A 25,068-nucleotide genomic window follows, 5' to 3' on the forward strand; every position below is an offset into this window, starting at 1 on the left:
ATGGATTCAGAGGGCCCAGAGGAGGATAGAAGTGGCCCAGAGAGAGTTGTTTTGGAATCTCCTTGCAGTTCCAAGACTGGAGACAGCGATATCAGTTCTCATGAGAACCTGCCAGAAGTGCAGGCTGAGAGGCATGTGGGAAACGAATGTTTGTTTCGGTCAGTGGTTCTCAACCTTCCTAATGCCACGACCTCTTAATACAGCTCCTCATGTTGTGGTGACCCCCAACCATAACATGATTTTTGTTACTACAGTACTTCATAACTGTAATTTTGCTAATGTTATAAATCGTAATGTAAATATCTGATATGCAGGATGTATTTTCATTTACTGGACCAAATTTGGCACAAATACTCGATACACCCAAATTTTAATGCTGGTGGGGTTGGGGGTGGGATTGATTTTGTCATTTGGGAGTTGTAGTTTCTGGGATTTATAGTTAACCTACAATCAAAAAGCATTCTGAACTCCGCCAAAGATGGAATTGAACCAAACTTGGCACAACTTCCATGACCCAACAGAAAATACTAAAAGGATTTGGTGGGCATTGAACTTGAGTTTTGGAGTTGTAGTTCAACTATATTCAGAGAACTGTGGACTCAAAGATGGATCTGGACCAAACTTGGCATGAATACTCAATATGCCCAAATATGAACACTGGTGGAGTTTGGAGAGAGAAAAACCTTCACATTTGGGAGTTGTAGTTGCTGGGATTTATAGTTCACCTACAATCAAGGAGCATTCTGAACCCCACCAACTATAGCATTGGGCCAACCTTCCCACACAGAACCGACATGACCAACAGAAAATACTGGAGGGATATTGGAGGGATTGACAGTGATTTAGAAGATATGTAGTTCACTCACAGCAACCCACTAAAGTATTATTACACATTATTATTATTATTATTATATTATTATTATTCAAACCCTGAGAAATTTGTCCAGCTGTCCAAAAGCCTGATATGTGACCCTTGTTTTCAGAGAAAGATTGTAACATGGGCAAAGGAGTATGTCACAAAGCACCACTGCTGGGAACATGAAAGGGATGCTTATCAAAACTTAGTGTTGAGCCTCCACTGACCCTAGTGATTGGATTCTATATCCCTTAAAAATCGTAGAGTTGGAAGAGATCATCAGGTCATCAAATCTAACCGCATTCTACAATATAATAATGGAATGGCCTTGAATTTGACTTTGGATGATGTGATTTTTCTGCCTACACTGAAAAAATGAAATGCAAAGATACAGAATGGGGGGCGCCTGTCTTGACAGCAAGATGTGTGACAAAGATATTGGAGTCCTCGTGGACAAGTTAAACATGAACCAACTATGTGATGCGGCGGCAAAAAAATCCAATGTCTAGATCCAGGGAAGTCATGCTACCCCTCTATTCTGCCTTCATAGAATCATAGAATCATAGAATAGTAGAGTTGGAAGAGATCTCATGGGCCATCTAGTTCAACCAACCTTGGTCAGGCCACACCTGGAATCACATTGTGTCCAGTTCTGGGCACCACAATTGAAGGGAGATGTTGAAAAGCTGTAACGTGTTCAGAGAAGGGCGACTAAAATGATCAAGGGTCTGGAGAACAAGCCCTATGAGGAGCAGCTAAAAGAGCTGGGCATGTTTAGCCTTCAGAAGAGAAGGCTGAGAGGAGACATGATAGCCATGTATAAATATGTGAGGGAGCAAGCTTGTTTTCTCCTGCCCTGGAGACTAGGATGCGGAACAATGTCTTCAAACTACATGAAAGGAGATTCCACCTGAACATTAGGAAGAACTTCCTCATTGTGAGAGCTGTTCAGCAGTGGAACTCTCTGCCCTGGAGTGTGATGGAGGCTCCTTCTTTGGAGGCTTTTAAGCAGAGGCTGGATGGCCATCTGTCAGGGGTGCTTTGAATGCGATTTTCCTGCTTCTTGGCAGGTGGTTGGACTGGATGGCCCCTGAGGTCTCTTCCAACTCTATGATTCTATGATTTGAATAATTGCTTTAATATAGCTGTTGTTAATATAGCTGTTGATTTTTGGGGGCCGGGCTGGGGCGCAGGCTGGTGAGCAGCCTGCTGCAATAAATCACTCTGACCATGAGGTCATGAGTTCGAGGCCAGCCCATGGTGGGGTGAGCACCCATCAATTAAAAAAATAAAGAAATAGCCCCTGCTCGTTGCTGACCTAGCAACCCGAAAGATAGTTGCATCTATCAAGTAGGAAATAAGGTACCACTTATAAAGTGGGGAGGCAAATTTAACTAATTTACGACGTTGGAATGAGGAAGTGCTGTCACAGTGGATGATGAAGCAGCTGTTCCTCCCTGTAGCCAGAATCGAACATCCCCTCAGGAGGTTAAATTGCCTCTGTGTCTGTCTCGGTTCTATGTGTATATGGGCATTGAATGTTTGCCTTATATGTATATAATGTGAGAAGGGCGGAATATAAATACTGTAAATAAATAAATAAATAAATGTTTATTTTTTACTGTATGTATGGCATCAAATTGTTGCCTTTTTGTATGGGGTGAGAAGGGCGGGGTATAAATGTAATAAATAAAGACATAATAAATGAACTTCTACTTACTGGATTACCTGGACAGTGTGTGGCTTGTGGTGAAAAGGTGTTTCAGGGCTCTAGTGCAACAGAAAGGAAGGAATGAGGAAAATGAAAAGGGGGAGGCGAGAAACAAAGAAGGGAAGAGAACGGGAGGGAATAGACAAAAAAAAGGAAAGAAAGAAATGAGCGTTTGGTGGGAGTTGGGAGTCCAAAACGCCTGAAGAGAAACTAGTCTGCCCATGACTGCTCTGCGCATGCGTACCTTAGCCCCGCCCCTTTTCCCTCAGAGAGACACACAGACTCTCCCTTCTGCGCAGGCGCACAGAGTGACTGAGGGAGGCGGGCGAGGGGAGGAAGGCTCCAAGCGAGGCCTGCTGCTTGGCGGGCGGCTGCGAGGCGCCGGAGAAGGGCATGGAGCGGGACCTCCTCCGGCAGGCGCTCGGCTTCCACGGCCCCGCGCTCCTGCCGCTGCTCCGAGCCGAGCAGCACGACAACCCCGGCTTCCGCGGCCTCCTGCCTCCGGGAGGGCCAGGCCTCGACGCGCTGCCACCGCCAGTCCGGTGAGTTGGGAAGGCCCTCAGCCGGGAAGGGGGTGGGGCCTCTAGGGTGGGCGGGACATCTGGAGAGGGGCGGGGCTTTTTAGAGGGGCGGGGCTTCTTGCGCCAAGGGAAATCTTTCTCTTTAGTGTGGTCGAAGGCTTTCATGGCCGGGATCACAGGGCTGTTGGATGTTTTCCGGGCTGTACGGCCATGTTGCAGAAGCATTCTCTCCTGACGTTTCGCCCACATCTATGGCAGGCATCCTCAGAGGTTGTGAGGTATGGAGAAACAAACGCAGCGCCCAAACACGAGTCAGAGAACATGAAAGGCACTGCAGACTATCTCAACCAGAGAAATCAGCCCTAGCAGAGCACTTGATGAACCAACCTGGACACAGTATATTACTTGAGAACACAGAAATGCTTGACCACTCCAACAACTATCATGTCAGACTACACAGACATGAATCAATCAGGGGCAGCTAACGACTCTGAACAAAGGATTCCCCCAGGCAGGAAGAAGCCAGGAGAAGAAGCTATTCAATGCTAATTAACATGATTAGCTACAACATTCACACTGGCCTCCAACTGACGAGTTCTTCTCTCATCCTGGACTTAGGAGCCTCCGGTGGCCTAGGGGATAAAAGCCTCGTGACTTGAAAGTTGGGTTGCTGACCTGAAAGCTGCCAGGTTCGAATCCCACCTGGGGAGAGCGTGGATGAGCTCCCTCTATCAGCTCCAGCTCCATGCGGGGACATGAGAAAAGCCTCCCACAATGATGATAAAACATCAAAACATCTGGGCATCCCCTGGGCAACGTCCTTGCAGACGGCCAATTCTCTCCAGAAGCAACTCCGGTTGCTCCTGACACGAAAAAAAAACCTGGACTTTCCACAGATATATATAAACCTTCCTTGCTTAGTTTCTCCATACCTCACAACCTCTGAGGATGCCTGCCATAGATGTGGGCAAACATCAGGAGAGAATACTTCTGGAACATGGCCATACAGCCCGGAAAACATACAACCCTTTCTCTCTAGGTTTTCATTTTACCCCATAGAGCAGGCATGGGCAAACTTCGACCCACCCTCCAGGTGTTTTGGACTACAACTCCCACAATTCCTATCAGCCTACCAGCTGTTAGGAATTGTGGGATTTGTAGTCCAAAACACCTGGAGGGCCAAAGCTTGCCCATGCCTGCCATCGAGCTACATGCAGATAAGTTGAGTATCCCTCATCCCAGATGTTCTGCATTTTGGAATATTTGTACAGTGTATCATGAGATATATCTTGGAGATATAATTATTACTATGCTCTTTCTCTCTTGACTCAGTGCGGCAAACAGAAATGTTTTGATTTACATTCTGTTACTACTGTATGTCAGTTCTGTTCGGTGCAAGTTTGACATATGTATACAGTAGAGTCTCACTTATCCAACATAAACGGGCCGGCAGAACATTGGATAAGCGAAAATGTTGGATAATAAGGAGGGATTAAGGAAAAGCCTATTAAACATCAAATTACGTCATGATTTAACAAATTAAATACCAAAACATCATGTTTTACAACACATTGACAGAAAAAGCAGTTCAATACACAATAACGTTATGTAGTAATTACTGTATTTATGAGTTTAGCACCAAAACTTTGCAATGTATTGAAAAATGCACTACAATAATAATAATAATAATAATAATAATTATATACCGCTCTATCTCCCCGAAGGGACTCAGGGCGGTTTCCAAAGAGTACAAATACAAATACAAAACAACATACAATAAAATATAACAAAAATACATCATAGATAAAACACAGCAATTTCAGTTTAAAAAATCGCAGTGACAGTTATTGATTACTAAAAGGCAAACTGCATTGGATAATACAGAACATTGGATAAGCGAAAGTTGGATAAGCGAGAGACTACTGTATTTGTGTTTTTCTCTCTGTAATCAGATGGGCCCTTGTCAAAACCCTAAACATATGAAACTTCGGCTAATTTAGTGGTAGATTATACTGAGGCTTGTACTGTACAGACATGAGTTTTATAGTGTGTACTTGTGTGTGTATGTATTCAGTGACTTCAGGAAGTGGATTCATGAGACTATGTTTTGAAGAATTGATCAAACTATTATTATTGTCACTGTATAATTACAAAACACCAGCAGCTCTTGATGAGCAAATAGAGTCACTGTATTTTGCAACCGAGTTAGCATTTAAGGAAAGCATATATTTGCCATCTAACATATTGCAATAATCATCAAATTAATTGTTGAGTTGTTCAGAAAAGTGTTTCTGAAAGGGATCCTGCCCTTTCTTGTTTCCGATTTCAGGAAGGAGAGAGGATTCGATAATATTGAGATACAGCACTTCATTGCAAAAAAAGCCGATCTCCTTTTTTCTCATTCTTGGAAAACAAATGTGCCTATCACTGCAGAAGCCAATGAAGAAAATGAAGGTATGTCTGCTACCAAAATACAAAATTATAACACTTTAACAAGATTATTGAGTCATTTTTTAAGTATATGTGTTTAATGATCAAAACTTTGGATGAAAATTGTGAATGCCTTGTGGGTAAATTGAAAAAATGAGATGGAAATGTTTTGCTCTAGCCACGGGCTGATTTGAACATTAAAAAATGTTTCCAATGCTTGCTTTCTTTGTTTTATGATTGAAATACATTTAGAACAGTGTTATTGCAATTTATTTAAATTTTGCTAGTTGTATAGTCAAACATGGTAAGTAATGTTTTTCAGATGTATCTGGAATAGTGTTCTTGAAAGTTGTAGAACATAGTGACTGAAAGATTGGGTGCAGAGATGTACATGTATTGCATAGTTACATCTATATAGATATAGTTTCCTAACATACCCATATTGCAGGCAGTATGTGTCCCCAAACACAGCCTTGTCCATGTTATCACAGGACAGGGAGATCAATGGGGACACAGTTCCTTTAACTGGATATCCTGCAAGGCATTCTATGAGGACACCTTATGGAATGGTGCAATTTTATTTTCTGCACATATTATTTATGTTTGTAAAGTAAGTTTTCAAATATGAATGGTATTCAATATTAATGGTTATGTACTTGATTAGTTAGTGTCACATATATAGAATTGAGGGATTTGAATCTAAATTCCAGGATGAAATTGATTTCTGATCCTCATTTATATGTGGCACTATGTATTTGCACAATGAAAACAGTACTATCTCCTTACAGTGATTGAAGTCTACTCCAGATACTTATTTTGGGGGTTCTTTAATTTGGAGACTCTCTTGACTAAACCTAGAAATCAGTGATGAAACTCAGAATCTGAGATTGTGCAGGAATGCTTTTCTTCTCATTAGCAAGTAATTTCACGGTTTCTACACATTTGCAAGTAAAAGTGTGGTTTTTAGTATGTTTCATATCCACGCCTCACTGTTGAAACAGGAGACTTTGGAAATATTTCTGCTTTCTACATCTAGTTTTGAATTTTCTTGCAATACCACACCAGAAAGAACTCTTGAGAAGCAATTCTATACATTTTATTACCAATTAACAGGGTTTTTTTGGTCTCTATCCATGAAAGTTTAGTGGAACTTGATTTTTGGAAGCATTTTCTTTTATGTTACATACAGTGGGCCCTTGGTATACACTGGGTTTGGTTCCAGGACTCCACATAGAAATTAAAATTGGATGTTCAAGTCTCATCATATGCAGTGGCATAATAAAATGGTGTCCCTTATATAAAAATGACAAAAGTCAAGGTTTGCTTTTTGGATTTTGGGAGGGGGAGTATTTTCAAGCCGTGGATTATTGAATCTATGGATGATGATGATGATGATGATACATTTATTTCTTACCCTTTTCTTGTCGTGGCTCGAGGTGAGTTACCACATAACCCATAAACACTGCAAAGATTCTATAAATACACATATTAAAATCAATTAACTGTATGTATAGAGGACAGTTAACTTCTGGTTGAACAGTCTTAACTTGGTTCAACTCTGAAGGATGTTCTCATGTAATTACTCTTCAAAACATGACTTAAACATCATTTAAACATTATTATTTTTTCTTTTTTATTCTACTGAAGATTATTATGCTGTTATGCCACCTTTGGAGCAGTTCATGGATGTTCCCGGAGCAGAGAGGAGAGAGCTGTTTTTCCGAGACATTGAACGTGGGGACATAGTGATTGGAAGGATTAGTTCAATTCGTGAATTTGGGTTTTTCATGGTGCTCTTCTGCCTGCGAAGTGGTGTTATTCGAGATATAGCAGACATAGAAATCACTGTAAGTATGATAACTTCAATGTGTTAGTTGTTGCAGAGGAGTTCTCACTTTTTCTGATGTATAACTCGATAGCCTATTGCGCAGTAAATGGAGATCGCTTACTCAGGGAAAGTGAATGGGAGCTGTGGGATGGTGAACAGTTCACTGCCTTAATATGTTCCAACCTTGAAACATGCTTAGCTGGGGAATAGTTTTTGCTGCCTCAGCAAGGAATGTTGATTTCTTCTGCTTATTTTGAAGCTGTTGAAATCTTTCAGTCTTGAACTGAACTCTCCTATAGTTCTTACTATACTGAGAGATTCTGTGGAAGAGTCCTGGGAACTTTCAGAATTAAAGTCCTGTGAACTTTGAATTTTGCACAGAATAGACAAGAACAGTGTCATTGCAGTGTCTCTTGTGTACACGTTCTATACTTCTGGGCATAGTGCAACAGACTAAGCTCCCATCTCTTCTTTTCTGTTGTATTCCTTACTTTTTGTGTTTGTTAAGGTTGTTCCTCTGTGTTCCATACCATTTAGCTCCAAGGACTCTTCAGATAAAGATATTGAAATAGATCAGGATTTTGCATACCTTGGTTCATTCATTAACCTGAATAGAGACCACAGTCAATAAATCAAAAGACTAGAACTGGGAAGGGCAGTTATGGAAGAACTAGACAACATGCTGAAGATACATTACTGAATATTTAAGTCAGGATAGCCCATGTCATTGTATTTCCCATTTCTGTGTATGGCTATGTAAGCTGGGTAGTGAAAAAACACTGATAGGAATAAAATAAACTCATTTGAATTGTGGTGCTCAAAGCTCTACAAATACCATGAACTGCTAAAAGACAAATAAATGGGTTCTAGAGCAATTCAGAAGTGAACTCTCCTAAGAAGGCAATGATGAAACTGAGGCTGTGGTACTGTGGCTGTGTCATGAGAAAACATGATTCACTAGAAAAGATTATGATGCTTTGTAAGGTGGAGGGAAGTAGGAAAAGTAGAAGTCAGTTTGAAGGCAGTTAACAACAAATCTCAGTGCGAGGCCTTGAAGAAAAAAAAAAAAGTTCAGCCATGGGAGTTAAAGTGTCAAACTGCATTAGTTCTACAGTGTAAAGGTAAAGGTTTTCCCCTGACATTAAGTCTAGTCATGTCTGACTCCGGGGGTTGGTGCTCATCTCCATTTATAAGCCGAAGAGCCGGTGTTGTCCATAGAGACCTCCAAGGTCATGTGGCCGGCATGACTGCATGGAGCGCAGAGTCAGAGCAGTACCTGTTGATCTACTCACATTTGTATGTTTTCGAACTGCTAGGTTGACAGAAGATGGGGCTATCAGCGGGTGCTCACTCTGCTCCCTGGATTTGAACCTGTGACCTTTTGGTCCGCAAGTTCAGCTCAGTGCTTTAACACACTGTGCCACAGGGGGCTCCTAATTCTACAGTGTAGAGGCACCCTAAATCAATTTTAAATTCTAAAATGCTTTCTCTAGACAAGATTCTGACCCATAACTTGATTTTGCTTTATGCACGCTGTGTTCCCTGCCTCCTCAAATGTAAATATTCAGTAGCCTGATGTTACCTACTAAATTGTGGCTGTTTGGTTTCTGTTTCAGGCTCTCTGCCCATTGAGGGACGTGCCTTCCCAAAGCAGCCATGGCGATCCTTTATCATACTATCAAACTGGCGACCTTATCCAAGGCAGGTTCATTTGATACATATCAACTTGGGCTCCCTTGCTGATCAGTTTGCCTTTACACATTTACATTCAGGACATTTTTAGAGCTGTTCTGCTGTTTTAATCTTGCCTTTTTGTATTTTAATAGCTGCAATCAAGGATATTGATCGCTATCATGAGAAACTCACAGTATCACTGCACAGCTCTGCTCTTTCTCCAAGCCTAGCGAGTACCAAATTAGGCGTAATCAGCTCTGAAGACTTACCTCTGCACTACAGGTATGTAACCAAAGTGAGCTGCATCTTTCTTTCATGGCTTCATAAAGCACTTTCTGTGCTTTAGTGAACTGAGTAAAAATATACAGTGTGGTCCCAGCCTACGTCTAAGCGTTGTAGACAGTTCCAAATTCTTGTCTATACACGGAACATGTCAGTGAATGGAATAGGAAAGCCCATTCTTATAGCAATTGCAAAGCTGTCCACAAGGACATTCTATTTTCTATAAACTTGACATTTGACACTGTTGTTAGTGACAGTGACTAAGTCTTCTACTTATAGTATTGATATCTTATACTGAGGCTAAAAGTAGCAGTCCTGCGTGTGAGTACTGTGAGGACAGTCGGACTGGAACAGTTGCCTTTAGGCTTTCCCTTCCCTGTGCCTTCCTTTGATTCCTTCCATTATTTGCAAGAGGACTGTGCGCACTATCTTCTTAATTTCAATAGGTGGAAGTTTAAGTGATAAAGGACACAAGAGTGCTGTAAATCACAGCTTCAGGAAGCATAAAAGTACAATTTTCTATGTTCCCCTTTTTCCTACTGTAAGAGAACAATATTGTTCCACTGAGACAAGACAGTATTCCTCTCTTAAGGAGCAGGATCAAGGGTTAGCAGGAGGGCAAATTCAGTGCATAAACATCTAAGTTGGCCAGGACATTTAGATATTGCTGTCTTCACAGAGTTATTATGGTGGTTCATTTTAAGGATGTTGTCTTGGCAGAATGCATTGTAACCTGTTGGAGACATCCCATTAAAAACGTTTAAAAGAATCTTTAGCCTAGTATTCTTTGTATTATGAATTGAAAGGATAATAAGAAAGGATGCCTCTCAGAGAAGAAATTGATGGGGCTTATAATTGTATCTACTCTTGTTTTTTTGTTTTGTTTTTTTTTGTTTTTTTTTTCCTCAGGAGGAGTGTTGAAATAGCCAGTGGTTTGGAAACATATGAAAAAGTTTTGCATCACTCCTTGGGCTTTGCAAATCCTGCAGTAGAGGAGTTTATGGCAGGGAAACTAGGACTGAACGAATCCAACCCACCATCCTTAATGAGAGGATTACAAAGGTACATCCAACATCATATCCTAATAAAGTTTGTGATTCTTGTAAGTTGGGGTGGGTTTCAGGTTTAAATGTTTGTGATTTTAAAGACAGCTTTTCAATGTGCAGTTAAATCATTTTCTAAACTCATTGGACAAAGCAATATTCTTAATCCCACCTTCATCCCCTTTTCTGTCATGTCTTTAATCATAGACCAAAAGGTAGGGAACTGTTCTGCTATTCTTTTACTTTGAAGGCACCAAATACAGTGAAGTATTACTTCCTGTATTAGTAATGACATGAATGCCAAGTGTAGTTACCTAAATTGTAAAGATGTGCTGTCTCCTGGAGTTACACTAAAATACTTATTTTCCTGAAGCAAACATTTCAATGAAGAGGATTTTGCTGTGGCATTGCGGAAAAGACAATCTGCCTCGTGGGCCTTAAAATGGTACGCAGTACTTCATTTTTATTAGTATCTCTTTGTTTTATATAACAGTGGATACTGGAGAGAAAGAGCTGTCGCTTTGATTCAGGGCAAATCCAATCTGAATTTGTTCGGACCATTTGGAAGAGATAAAAGCCCTGTCTGAAATGGTAAATGCTGATGTTTGAAGTTGAGATCAGCCATGATTTTGCTGAGTCAGAAGCTCTTCTCAATAGATCAAGCACAAAACAACAGTGTTTTTTAAAGTAGACAGACAAATATTCAAGGAAGCACCTTCTTTTTAATAAGCTTCTGAAAACTTAGGCTTTTCTACTAGTTTTCCCATTAAGCCATATTAAATGGGACGCGTCGCCTAGTGGAATGTTAAGTTTGAATGCATTTGCATAATAGTGTTGAACTTTTTTTGTTAATCAGAAAGGAATGAGGAAAAGTTTAGCAAAGACCTAAAATATTAGTTCTTTTGTATCTTTCTGTAACTTGGTGATTGTCCTTGTCCTTTTGATTCTCCGTCTTTTAAATGATTCTGGATAGAATATCCATTAAATGGTTTAGACTGTACTCTGTTGTATTTACACTTGTACAGTCAATTATTTAGTCTATAGTATTTTTGTGTGAATGTACTTTGATGTGAATTCTTAGTGGAAATGCTAAGATGTTATTGAGTGAATCTTAACACTGCTGATGGGATTATTTTTCCTTTTAGTGTAAAGATTGGTGTTGATTATTTCAAAGAGGGCCGCCATGTGGATGCCATGAATGAATACAACAAGGCATTGGAAATAGATGCACAGAACGTAGAAGCCTTAGTTGCTCGTGGAGCACTGTAAGTGTTTCTTCCTTTGTCACTGGAAAATAGTGTTTTAAATGTATTTCATGTGCAAATCTAAAATGTTTGTAAAAATATCTTTCTTCTAGTTATGCAACAAAGGGAAGCTTAAATAAAGCAATTGATGATTTTGAAATTGCATTAGAAAACTGTCCAACGCACAGAAATGCCAGAAAATATCTCTGCCAAACACTTGTGGAAAGAGGAGGCCAGTAAGTTTTATCTTGTGTCGAATATTTTCCTAATAGTAGTTTCCTTTTTGTTATTATGTTTTTGGTAAAAGATAGCAATCAGTTGTGTATATGAAACCAGTTGGGCAAATAGAAGTACTGTATCCCATCACATTTTCACAGGATTTAGTTCAGTGGTTCTCAACCTGTGGGTCCTCAGGTGTTTTGGCCTACAATTCCCAGAAATCCCAGCCAGGTTACCAGCTGTTAGGATTTCGGAGAGTTGAAGGCCAAAGCATCTGGGGACCCACAGGTTGAGAACCACTGATTTAGTTCAAGCCATTACCACTCCAGCACTTCTGAAATACGAGCTCATACCACATTATAGCATTTGGATAGTTTTTTTTTATTTTCATGCCTGGTGGTGTAATTTTTTTATCAGGACTGTGCTGTGTATGGAGAGGAGCTTTTAACCCCTTATCTGCTAGGCACAGTGTCTGTCAAAATTATTTCCTCACCCAACCTCAATACAGCAGGTAGCTTCTACCCTTTAGAAAGAAAAATAAATAAAATTTCCACACTTATTCATATTGACATCTACAGTAGAGTCTCACTTATCCAACGCTCACTTATCCAACGTTCTGGATTATCCAACGCATTTTTGTAGTCAATGTTTTCAATACATCATGATATTTTGGTGCTAAATTCGTAAATACAGTAATTACTACATAGCATTACTGCGAACTGAACTACTTTTTCTGTCAAATTTGTTGTATAACATGATGTTTTGGTGCTTAATTTGTAAAATCATAACCTATTTTGATGTTTAATAGGCTTTTTTTCTTAATATCTCCTTATTATCCAACATATTCGCTTATCCAACGTTCTGCCGGCCCGTTTATGTTGGATAAGTGAGACTCTACTGTATTTACTTTTTCCTCTTGATATCCCTCATCCTGTCTGGTTTATAAGGTTCTGTCACAGCTTACATTCTAAACTTCATCATAGCACTCATTTTAACCCCCTTTGGAAGATACTGGATGCAAGCAGATGTTCTGTGGCCTCATTGTTTTTTTTTTAATCATTTATATTAAAGAATATTTTTAAAAGATTTACATCTTCTAGTTTTGCTAAAGGAAGGTATGGGGAGGGAAGGGTTTAGGTTAGTCGGGGAGGGTTAATAGGGGGTGAATGAGTGATTCTGAGGGTCCTAAGGAATTGGATACATATTATTGGGTTGGTGGCCTCATTGTTTAATTAGGAGCTTGGCTGTATATCTGATTTTTTTGTACATTTTACATTTGTGGGCTTATAGATATATTTCTTATGCAGAGTGGTCAAACTCTCAAAAATGTAAGATTCACTGTGGGAATCTTAATATACATATCTGCTACAAAATCATTTGCCAGGTTGGAAGAGGAGGAGAAATTGTTGAATGCAGAAAGTTATTACAAGAAAGCTTTAAACATAGATGAGACGTTTCAAGAAGCTGAGGATGCCTTGTTGAAACTTCGTAAGCAGATACAGGTGATTCTTTACTTTCTCTTAGTTGACTTGAGTACATGATGCTTAGAGTAATGGGGCTGCACTGTTTAAACTACATTTGTCTTGTTTTTTGCAATTACTGCAAATGGTTAGAGAATAATTGGGTTGGCTTAATTGGAAATCTAGAATTCTGGATGTCCAGATCAAAGAAGTCCTCGAGGGTCACCTTTAGTTAGTATATTTAGTGGGTAGTTAGCTGAATTTTCAGAATATATTGCCTTTGCAATCAGCTGTATTGAAATAAGTTAAACTTACTTCAAAGTGAGTGTATCAGAGATTGGAATGCATCTGTGATCAAGGCAGACATATCACAGCTGAAGTCTTAAAGAACTGCAGTAAACATTACAGAGCAAGACACTTGCCTTTTGTTTTGGGACTGGGGCAATGAATTGGATACAGACCAGTGGAAACCATGTTTTATTTGGGCCCTGTAAAGCTAGATTTAGCTTCCCTACTTCACCATACTAAATGTAATATGAAAAGATTTATTGACCTACAGGCTTAGTTAGCGTACCTACAAGGATTGGTGAGCAAGGTTTCTAGCTCACAGGTTTATTTATAGCCTGCATGTTTGAAAGACACCGAGGGTCACTTTGTACGTGCCTGTATTGGGCTTTCCCCCTCCAAGAAATGCCTTGCCATCATGAGGAGAACACATGCAAAGACGGGTAACGGGTCTATTTTTATCAGCTATTTCTGCCAATCTGTAAAGGAAGCCTCTTAGTAAGTGCTTCCCTTTGCATATGCACCTCTCTCCATAATGATGAGCAACAGAAAGTGGGCGAAAAGGCCTAAGCAGGTACTTGCAAGGCTGCCTTCAGTCACAGCTGAATCTGACAGGCTCTCCTCCCGTAATACTGATGATATGTTTTTCTCCAATGCATTTTCCTCTGAACTGGAACTGTTGCTGCTGTGTCTGACTTCTGCTCATCACCAACAACCCACTGGAATATGATTACGTGTGCAAACCATGCATCCAAACTGGGCTGTATTACGATTTCCAAATGGTTTGTATATATACACGGCCCCTTCTAATTACGTTTTAATTTAAATATTATTTTATGCATAAAATCAAACAATGGTGCTTTTCTCAATTCCTTTGTTTGGTTGATTATATGGCCAAAAATCACTTTGCTGTTTTTCCTTTTAATCTCCCATTCCCAACCTCTCAATTGCAAATGTCATTATATTGAACTACGGCTGTCAATGCCCTTCCTGTTTCTTCCTCTTATTTTCTTTTAACATTTGGGGTATCAACTGCAATACGGTCCCACTATCCTGCTTATATACCTTCACGCTCCGTGCATTATCATTTCATCTTCAATGTCTCCTGGGACGTGATACCTTTTGGGTTGGCGTAAACTGTGTGCATGTATATTTTGGGGTGGGGATGAAATTTGGGGAAAAATCCTTGGCTTAACACTGTGGCTTGTTAATGCAATATTTTTGATACTGGGATTCAAAAAAGAAATCTCTGGAAATGAGAGAGAAACAAGCTGCAAAAGAAGAGAGACAAAAAGAGAAGAAAATAGAAACAAGTGCTGAAAAATTGCGTAAGCTCTTAAAAGAAGAAAAAAGGTAACTGCTCTTACGTTCTGCTGTTTCTTACCTGAATGTCCCATAGAACATCACTAACACATGTGATTAAGCTAACTCCTACTGTAAGTATGGTGGGCATTCACTCTATTTGTTCTAGGGTTTTTACTGCAATCTAGAATATTTTGTTACAGAACTAGTGAAGTATCAAGATAACAGTTACTTTGTCATGATACTAATTCTGGGTCATGGCTTTTAAATGCTTTAAATCCACTTTGCCGTAGATTCAGATGTACTGCAGGGTTGTCAGGGCATTGTTGGTGGACCAGTCACAAAGTTGCATAACAAAATGTGAATGAGAGTGTATATACTATAGTCATAATTAGTGTGTCATTTCACAAGCCTCCAGATCCGTATTTTCATTAATATCAAACTATGATGGATCTCATACTTCTGAAACATTTTCCATCATAGTTCTTGTGAAATATTGCATGATACAAAATTTATTTTTTTAAAAACCTTTTTTAAAAAAGCAGGATTTAGGAGAATTATGTAAGTTATGACACTTTGAAGACAAGAAGCGTGAGACGATAGGAATAGGGAACCTCACAGTAGTTTTTTTCCTATCAGAAAACTTTAAAACTGGAATATATACTTCTGATAACATCTTTAAAATAAAATCCAAGCTCCCTATCCTTTTTACCTGTTGATATCTATGGTTTGTAAATTTGCTGAGCTTGCCAACAAAAGTGAATTTAGATGCTACTGGCAATACCTCATGGTTAATTAAAATTTCTAGGTTGAAGAAGAAACGAAAAAGGTCAACTTCCTCTTCTTCCTCCTCCTCCTCCTCTTCCTCATCTGACTCTTCATCAAATGAATCTGCTTCTTCTTCCTCCTCCTCCTCCTCCTCTTCCGATAAAAAAAGGTGTAAGCAAAGGAGTCGGAATCGGTCCGAATCCTCACGTAGCTCTAAAAAGCACACATCTAGGAATTCCTCTCATCATAGCAGGAAAGATGACTACTACTCTCCTCCAGCCAATACCTCTGCTTCCTTCCTGAATCAGAAGCACGCAATGGAGAGGCTGCTGGAGAAGCATGAGAGGTTAGCCTATCAAAAGCCTGAGGTAAGAACCAGAGAGAGGGAATTCTCTCTGCCAAGGACTTCTGTGGACGACGATCCTTACGGAGGTAGGTCTGAAGACTCTAGAGATTCCTACAGCAGCTCCAAAACTCAAGCAAATAGTACCAAACCAGAAAAACAGGGTAAGTCAGACAGAGTTTCCTCTCACAGGAGAGATAGTGCAGGTTTCTACTGCAAAAAGGCCGATGACAGAAACAAGACAGGCGATTCAGGAAATCTAGAAAAAGAACTTGGGAGGAAAGAGCGCTATCGGAAATACTCCACTTCTCCAACAGGGTCTGATTACTCAACCAAATCAGTTGAAAACTACAGACGGTACACCAGCCAGTGGATAAATGAGCCCAGTAGATACAATGCTGACAACAAGCCAGAGTTGACATGGACTAAAAATGAAAGAGAGCATCAGAGCAGAGAAAGAGAACCCACAAAACCCAAGGAGTTGGATGAGGAAGCTACACTCAATGGTAAAGACCAATCGGGAGGCGGAGATGGGAAAAAGCTGCCCCAGAACTTACTCAACATATTTAATCAGATTGCAGAATTTGAGAGAGAAAAGGGAAACAAACAAAACAATCAATAAACTAAAAACCATAATGCGGGTGTGAGAATAATTCAACTCCAGTCATTTGAGAAATTTGTGCTCTTAAAAGATATTCTTCCCTCTTTTAAGTATGCTTGTTAGATATTGATTTAGGGAACAATCAGTATGCAAAAGTTACATCATATCTTGTTTTGCAGTTGAATTTTTTGTGCTATTTAGGATATTAAGATTTAGTGGGGTGGATAGCTTTAAAAAACCCTTCTTAGCTACTGTTAAGACTGCCGCCTATGCTGACTGGTATCTAAATTGCACTTTACAGACAAAATCTCTCCTAGGCACCAATGACTGTTACTTTGTATTGTTAATATTTTCATGTATTGTTAAAACAACCATAAATTCAAATGTTTTAAATTGATGTGCCATCTATGTATATAGCCTGTCTTATAATTAAAAGTTGTTGTTTTTTACAAAATTTCTAGCTTCTTTAAACTGGGGTTCTCTCATGAGCCAGGAGGTTTTCTCATGTTCTATTTGACAGGAATGGGGAAAACCCCAACGGTACTTTGTCTCTCATTTTGGTCCTTGGGTAGTGTTTGAACAATTTTGAAGCTAATCCACCAACTCGGGTCCCAGATTTGTGAAGCTCTGCCTTCTCTTGACTTATACAGTACTCATTTTTTGTTTTCCAAAGTTAACATTTATTCTTTATCAGGATTGGATGACATATGCAGGCTTAGCAGCCACCTGTTAGTGGAGGATGATGTCTACCATTCTGTAAATGCATATGAGCATTGGTCAAAGCATTAATACATTGATTGGTTGGATCTAAATGTGTTAGCTGCTTTGAGTCCTCATGGGGAGAAAAGTGGAGTATATATAAAGTAAGTCTACCACATTAGAGGAGGGAAGTGCAATGTTGCTGCCTCTCTATGAAAAAAGTGTTTAAAGGCAACATCAATAACTCCTTTCCTCCTTCAATTATTTGAACCTTACACAAGTAGCTGCGCCTTCAATAAGGAACTAACCTACTCGGTTTCAGAGTAAAACTTAGATTTATTAATCCATTTTTACAATATATAAGCTTCCAAGAATAAGGTTAACTCTGTCTATGAGCATATCAACACAGGAATGACTAAGTAGATACAGTGGCATGTGTGAAAGGAAAGATCTAAAACAGCACTTGAGAAAACACGTACAAAGGCAGGCTACACAGTAGTAAGAAAAGCAGCAATATTTTAGGAATACAGCCAAAACTGCTTTGTATGCCCATCTATCCCCCAAGTTTTTTTTTCTTCATCCTCTATCACAGAGTTTTCGTAGATTTGTTGGGAGGGGTTTTTGCTTTCCTTCGAGGCTAAAAGGATGTATTCGTCCAAGGTCACCTAATGGATTTTCACACCTGAGAGGAGTTTCAAACTCTGGTTTCTAGGGGAAAAGACAAATGCTCAAACAACTACATACTAATTGAGCGGGGTTTAATTCTACTGCTGAAAAAATAGTTATAATATTTTTCTTAAATATTTACTCTATGTATCAATAATACAATTTAGTGAGTATTGTCAAAAGTGAATAACCTCAAACTACTAACTGCTTAAAAGATAATCTCCTGTTTCATACATTACATTAAAATGTGGGCTATATTTTATCACTTAAACTGTGGGACGTTTCCCTCAATGCAAGACTGCTAATTGGGACTTCTGCTGTGAGTGGATGTAGAGGGACTACTCTTTTGAGAAGGCGGAGAAATAGTGGAAAGATCAACCTTGGGATCCAAAGTCAAAGATACAACTTTAAGATGTGGTTGGCCAGATGATGAAATTGAACTCCTAGCGGACCTGGAAGAAAAGAAACAATCACACCACAGATCTAATCAAATGAAAGGAACTGTGCACAGAAAATGGATCATTTATGGCAATAAATGTTCCCTAATTCAGTTTTACAGAAGTTGCTTAAAATTCTGTGAACTGCCATGGAAACCTAGTTCTGACAAATACCAACCCGTCTTTACAAATGATGCTTCTTGAAATCAGCCTTAGTAGAGTCTCACTTATCCAACGTTCTGGATTATCCAACACATTTTTGTAGTCAATTTTTTCAGTACATCGTGATGATATTTTGGTGCTAAATTCGTAAATACAGTAATTACTACATAGCATTACTGCGTATTGAACTACTTTTTCTGTCAAATTTGCTGTATGACATGTTTTGGTGCTTAATTTGTAAAATCATAACCTAATTTAATGTTTAATAGGCTTTTCCTTACTTTCTCCTTATTATCCAACATATTCGCTTATCCAACATTCTGCCAGCCTGTTTACATTGGATAAGCGAGACTCTACTGTAAGTGGCATATCTTACAAGAATATAAGATACACGTTTATAAACTAGTATTTCATTGCTGTGAAAAACAAATCAAATGAAGGCAAATGAGGGAGAGATATAGCCAAAGGTTGAAACAAAATATACTTGGGAACAACTGCTTCACTAACTACCTTCTGGAATCCCAAAAAATATCAAGAGCTACCTCACCTGCTGTTTATTTTAAATTTCTGTTGTATATTCTATGTGTTTTATTTTGCACGGTTGTCTTGTAACTTGCCCCAAGTCCCTCCAGGAAGATGGGGCGGGATATAAATAAAAGTAAATTATTGTTACCTAGGACAGACTCTCCTCTATGTTGAAAATGCAACAAGGTCTTTCTCATCCATGAAAAGTCTGCAAAGTATTATTTATCTGCAAGTCTCACACTGAACAGTTGGATTGCAACAACATCAAAGAATGGCAGTTCACCAGCCATACTAATTGAGTGAGTTCTGTGTAACATGTACTGCCAAATGCCCAAAAGATATCAATCAGAAATACAGGTTTTGACTGCTGCCATGAGCTCACTAGAAACCAGTCTTTAATTTTGTGCCACATGATAATTTACAGGAAAGTGAGAACACTGGGTATTGGACATTTGGGGTTGTGAAGTAAAAAGAAAACATAAGAACTATATGTTGCTCAGAGCATACAAAAATTAATGTTACCAGTTCTTAACATTATTTGCATTCTATAGTATACATGCATCGCTAAATATGGCAAAACGAATTTATCCTGTAGAGACCCATTTTTTATTTTTGCTTAGCCCAGAATAGTTTCTCATTCCTTTAATTGTCACAAAACTTTATTTTAGTACTATTTCCAACCTTTGTCAAGAGATCTTTCAGTGACCATGATTGACTATGCAAAGGGATCTTATAGCAACCCTCTATACACACACACACACACACACACATATCAAAGGGAGAATAAAGTTGGTAACATAACCTTTTGTAAACTGAGTCACATGAGCATGAACTGCCTCTGCCACTCAGCTCAATGCCATAGTCACAATGTAGAAGGAAAGGTTTCATTGTAATTCTATACCAGAATACTTACATGCTTGAAGATGATGAGCTCTGAATAGATGATCGCAAACTAAGACGAGAGTGGGAATATATTGGAAATGGCATGGAAGCCTAAGAAAGGGAAAAATAGTGCTAGTACATAGTGATACATCAATAGATAAAAAGAATTGTGCTGATACTGTATTAGGATACTATTTCCAAACGAGCCTTTCGTTTAGCATTGTACAGATTATCATGCCTGTGAAGGCCTTTCGTTTCCCTGCTCCTGACCAAATGTTCTGATGTAGTTGAAATATTGGAAGCCCCAGTTCCAGATTACTGCCGTTTTGCATTGTATGTTTTCCGGGCTGTATGGCCATGTTCCAGAAGTATCTTCTTCTGACGTTTCGCCCACATCTATGGCAGGCATCCTCAGAGGTTGTGAGGTACAGAGAAACTAAGCAAGGAAGGTTTATATATCTGTGGAAAGTCCAGAGTGAGATAAGAACTCTTGTAAGTTGGAGGCCAGTGTGAATGTTGTAGTTAATCACCTTAATTAGCACTGAATAGCTTCATCTCCTGGCTTCTCCTGCCTGGGGGCATCCTTTGTTCAGAGTCATTAGCTGCCCCTGATTGATTCATGTCAAAGAATATGAAAGGCACTGCAGACTAACTCAGCCAGAGAAATCAGCTATAGCAGAGCACTTGATGAACCAACCTGGACACAGTATATTATTTGAGAACACAAATGCTCGACCACTCCAACAACTATCGTGTCAGACTACACAGAGAAGCCATTGAAATCCACAAGCATGTGGACAACTTCAACAGAAAGGAGGAAACAATGAAAATGAACAAAATCTGGCTACCAGTATTTAAAAACTCAAAAATCAAAACAGTAAATAAGAAGCAACACTCTGAAAACAGAGGAGTTCCAGACATGAATCAATCGGGGGCAGCTAACGACTCTGAACAAAGGATGCCCCCAGGCAGGAAGAAGCCAGGAGATGCAGCTATTCAATGCTAATTAAGGTGATTAGCTACAACATTCACACTGGCCTCCAACTGACAAGAGTTCTTATCTTACCCTGGACTTTCCACAGATATATAAACCTTCCTTGCTTAGTTTCTCCATACCTCACAACCTCTGAGGATGCCTGCCACAGATGTGGGCGAAACGTTAGGAGAGAATACTTCTAGAACATGGCCATACAACCCGGAAAAAATACAACAACCCTGTGATCCCAGCCATGAAAGCCTTCGACAACACATATAAATGAACTCTTCATGGTTGATCTAAACTATTAATAGTGCAAACCAGCAGCTTCACCTTGCTTCCATTGACCATAGTTAAGATTAAATAGAGCACTACAAAACAGAAGCAAAACAGTTCTGCACTATTCAACACCAGAACAGAGGGATAGAGTCCACAAGCTGAAAAATCACTGCAGTTTATTCTTATTCTCATTACATTAATAAAAGGCTGACCACAACCTTCAACTTGGTTACTTTGCTGGTTAGAAAAGGTGGGGATGGGGGATTATAGTCCACCTCTAACAGAGAAGTACAGGTTAGGAAATCTTTAGAGTATGGCCAAATGCAGGGCTTTTGAAGAAGACATGAACAAATAAGTCAACAATAAATGGTACCTGCTCAAAGTATCTCTGAAAAGCTGTGTTTAACTCTGGATATGTCGCTGAAAGATCAAGGATCATTTTGTCAACTGATTTACTGAAGTCCTTCAGCGAACGAAGGTCAATGTCTTGTTCTTCGTGTGTTTCTGAATCAGTTTTTTTTAATGCTCGGATCTCTCTTGTTAATCGAGCAACCTTTTGAAACAGCAATTAAAAGTCTTGCTTAATAGACGCAAAGGTAACAACTAAATAGAAATGTATAGTACACATTTCCATAGTAACTGACGATCTAGAACTTGTGCTCTAAACAAAGGTGAAACTCTCTCCAGATTGACTTTTACTAACCTGTTTTCCGACTCTTTCCAGTTTGGGCTGCTGATCATCTACTTCTCTAGATAACCGTGACACAGTTACGTTTTTCTCTGCTCTTTTCTCTCTGTAGAGAGCCTCATCTTTCAAGAGAGAATCAAGATTGTTCTGCATGGCCTGGAGACATAAATGCATACATTCATACAGAAGCCTGTTTTAAAGCAGTACCTTACTTTAAAAAAATTGTAATATAGTGAACAATACACGGCATATGTGCCGTTTTCTGTATATCTACAGTTGTAACACAGATTTATAAAATGGCTCTGTCGTATCCTGTTTAGTTAAGGGGAAGCAGTTATTAGAGTATGGATGGTTCTTCAATGTGAAAAACTGATCAGCTAAGCCAATGATCCTTGGAAAGTTTCTCAATGAGTATTATAGGACAACGAGTGTGATGTTGTGGTTTGAGCACCGGACAACAACTCTGGAGATCAGATTTCAAATCCCCAGTTGGCTGTAGAAACAATTGTTTTTGGGCAAGTCACATTCTCTCAGCCTCAAAGGCAATTCTTGCCAAGAAAAATCCCATGATGGGCCCGGGCTGTGGTGCAGGCGGGAGAGCATGCCAGCTGCAATTAACTGCAATGAATCACTCTGACCAGGAGGTCATGAGTTCGAGGCCCGCTCGGAGCCTATGTTTGTTTGTCTTTGTTCTATGTTTAAAAGGCATTGAATGTTTGCCTATATGTGTAATGTGATCCGCCCTGAGTCCCTTTCGGGGTGAGAAGGGCGGAATATAAATGCTGTAAATAAATAAATAATAAATGATAGATTCACTTTTGCTTCACCATAAGTCAGAAAAGAATTGAAGGGATACAGCTAAAAGTATTATAGAACCGCTTTCAAAATTAATGGCACTCAGAAGCCTCTACCTGGATATCCTCCTGGAGCTCCTTAATCTGCCTCCTCTTGTATCTGTATTTTTCTTCAGCAGCTCTTTTTTCTTCTTCCAATTTAAGCTTCTCTTCATGTTCTTCAGCTATAAAACATACTCCCATTTAATGCTGGAAATTCGGCAGTGTGTCTGTGTCACCCACGCCCAACATGACAAAAAAGTATTCACTCTACAACAAACCCTCCAATATCATCAACTCTGCAGAAGTTGAATTGTCCAGTACACTGAACTAATCTGATTTCTAATTATATGACGCAATGTATGGAACTGAAGATGTCATTGCTGGTGGAATATGTGTCACCAATCAACTGAGGGCCGATTAAATTATGCATACAAAAATCAAAGAACTTAAAAAAAAAAGGATGACCCAGACTGATTTACGGCTACAGCACGAGGATTTTGGATGAATGGATTTTAATCATATGTTTTATATTTTTATATTGTTTTAATTGTTTTAATTGGATTTTCATTGCTGTTTTAATTATGTGTAGGCATCGAATTGTTGCCAATTTTGTACGCCGCCCTGAGGCCCTTCGGGTGAGAAGGGTGGGATATAAATGTTGGAAATAAATAAATAAATAAAATTCACTTTTTAAAATTCAAGCTTTCTTTTAAAAATTGTTTGATTCCCCACAATTTTTCAATTAATTTATTATAATATTTAAAATAACTAAATAACAAAACCAGCAGAGGGAGCAAAAATTAACACAAATGCTCTGCCTAAGGAGATACAGTGAAGTCACTTTAATATTTCTGTATAAATGAGCAGGCCATTCTTCCTTTCAATTCCTGTCCTTATTTCAACAATTCCTTATGTATTCTTGCAAGAGCCCTGTAGTATAAGTGATAACCACAATAATAATGACTCCTGAAAATTAACTCCCTTCCCCTTGATCTGGTCATGTAAGTGTGATTTATTGTTATAATTGTATTATTTTACTTTGTTTAATAATGTGTATTATGTTGTTATGTAATGTTTGTGTTTGCTTTTATGACTGTAAACCGCCCTGAGTCCCATCCGGGAGATAGGGCGGTATATAAATAAAGTTTTATTATTATTATTATAACTCTCTCACACAATTAAAGAACTGGGAGATGTATGAAGTATATAAAAGCAGTGCTACCTTATATAAATTTTAGACATGTATTTCATTAGAAGAAAAGTGGGAAATCAAATCTTTTTTTTTCTTTATAGTTCAGGTGTTTATTGTTTATGTTGTTTTAGTTCACTGTTGGTATGTATGTACAGTAGAGTCTCACTTATCCAAGCCTCGCTTATCCAAGCCTCTGGATTATCCAAGCCATTTTTGTAGTCAATGTTTTCAATATATCATGATATTTTGGTGCTAAAATCGTAAATACAGTAATTACAACATAACATTACTGCGCATTGAACTGCTTTTTCTGTCAGATTTGTTGTAAAACATGATGTTTTGGTGCTTAATTTGTAAAATCATAACCTAATTTGATGTTTAATATGCTTTTCCTTAATCCCTCCTTATTATCCAAGATATTCGCTTATCCAAGCTTCTGCCAGCCCGTTCAGCTTGGATAAGTGAGACTCTACTGTATTTTTAATTGATGTAATTTCTGATGATAATAACAACTAAGCAGGAATGTGAGCTGTGACCCAGTTCATTACATCCTTTAATCCTAATTTCTGACCCACTAACATACAGGCTCCGTTTGAGTCTGCTTGTTCCAATGCAGATATAAATCACAGCCCTTTCCTGCCTTCCTTTGCTCTTCCACCTCAAATATCCATTTTCCCCAGACATAGCTACAATTTCCTTACTGTTCTCTGTGACTTTCTTGAATGAGTCCCGGTAGTTGCTATTGCAGTTATTAAGCACATGCAAAGTGTTTTCTAAGGCAACACATTCTTTCTCAGCGTTTTGAATCTTTGCATCCAACGCATCTCCTTCACGCTGAAGATCCTCCTTTTCCTGGGCAGCCTAGAAAGAAAATAAAAATGGAATTCAGACTCTTAAGATGAGTAACCAAATCACTATATCCCAAAAATGTCTCTTGCCCATGAAGTGACTGCTCAACTGGGTATGAGAAAATAGATGAGCAGTTAAGAAGTGAAATAAAGTCAGATTTTCCCTGCTTCATCAAGTCAAATATTGTACTACAATTTTTACCTCCTTTCTCTATCAATTTTTTTCTGATTTTTGTGACAATTTTCAATTGTTTTAAGATTAGGCAACAATTAGGATCCATAACCTGTAGGATGTAGAAGTCTCCATGATA

General features: G+C 38.9%; 2 protein-coding genes across 4 annotated transcripts in view; one reads left to right on the forward strand and one right to left on the reverse strand.

Annotated features, from left to right (window-relative positions):
• The first annotated feature begins 2,853 nt into the window (after window positions 1-2,853).
• On the forward strand, window positions 2,854-17,021 carry ttc14 (tetratricopeptide repeat domain 14). 3 transcript variants are annotated; one of them, XR_010004856.1, is made up of 12 exons: window positions 2,854-3,109; window positions 5,418-5,542; window positions 7,166-7,365; window positions 8,963-9,047; window positions 9,173-9,302; window positions 10,212-10,364; window positions 10,719-10,790; window positions 11,491-11,610; window positions 11,703-11,825; window positions 13,193-14,335; window positions 14,797-14,906; window positions 15,664-15,775. XR_010004856.1 is itself a non-coding variant. In XM_003218101.4 (12 exons), exons 1-12 carry the CDS (start codon window positions 2,961-2,963, stop codon window positions 16,586-16,588), a joined length of 2,310 nt encoding a protein of 769 aa, XP_003218149.1. In that variant the 5' UTR covers window positions 2,859-2,960; the 3' UTR covers window positions 16,589-17,021. The 3 variants fall into 3 exon arrangements, 1 of the variants encoding a protein (XP_003218149.1); XM_003218101.4 differs by having other exon boundaries at window positions 2,859-3,109; window positions 13,193-13,310; window positions 15,664-17,021; XR_001730054.2 differs by having other exon boundaries at window positions 14,797-15,775.
• A 561-nt stretch (window positions 17,022-17,582) lies between these two features.
• ccdc39 (coiled-coil domain 39 molecular ruler complex subunit) overlaps window positions 17,583-25,068 on the reverse strand; it is a 34,509-nt gene continuing 27,023 nt past the window's right edge. The window contains exons 15-20 of the mRNA XM_008105980.3: window positions 24,611-24,770; window positions 22,793-22,899; window positions 21,897-22,037; window positions 21,567-21,746; window positions 19,970-20,049; window positions 17,583-18,384 (exon numbers count right to left, since the gene is read on the reverse strand). Of these exons, the coding sequence (XP_008104187.2) occupies window positions 18,234-18,384; window positions 19,970-20,049; window positions 21,567-21,746; window positions 21,897-22,037; window positions 22,793-22,899; window positions 24,611-24,770 (819 nt within the window). The 3' untranslated portion in view covers window positions 17,583-18,233. The remainder of the gene's footprint in view (window positions 18,385-19,969; window positions 20,050-21,566; window positions 21,747-21,896; window positions 22,038-22,792; window positions 22,900-24,610; window positions 24,771-25,068) is intronic.

Source organism: Anolis carolinensis, chromosome 3, assembly GCF_035594765.1.
Source record: "Anolis carolinensis isolate JA03-04 chromosome 3, rAnoCar3.1.pri, whole genome shotgun sequence".
Classification (NCBI taxonomy): domain Eukaryota; kingdom Metazoa; phylum Chordata; class Lepidosauria; order Squamata; family Dactyloidae; genus Anolis; species Anolis carolinensis.

Bases quoted from the DNA above. Each gene is read 5' to 3' on its own strand.
- ttc14 (XM_003218101.4), top strand. From the start codon at position 2,961: ATGGAGCGGGACCTCCTCCGGCAGGCGCTCGGCTTCCACGGCCCCGCG. The intron at 7,366-8,962 runs GTAAGTATGATA...TTTCTGTTTCAG, and splicing joins TAGCAGACATAGAAATCACT to GCTCTCTGCCCATTGAGGGA. The intron at 10,791-11,490 runs GTACGCAGTACT...TTTTCCTTTTAG, and splicing joins GCCTCGTGGGCCTTAAAATG to TGTAAAGATTGGTGTTGATT.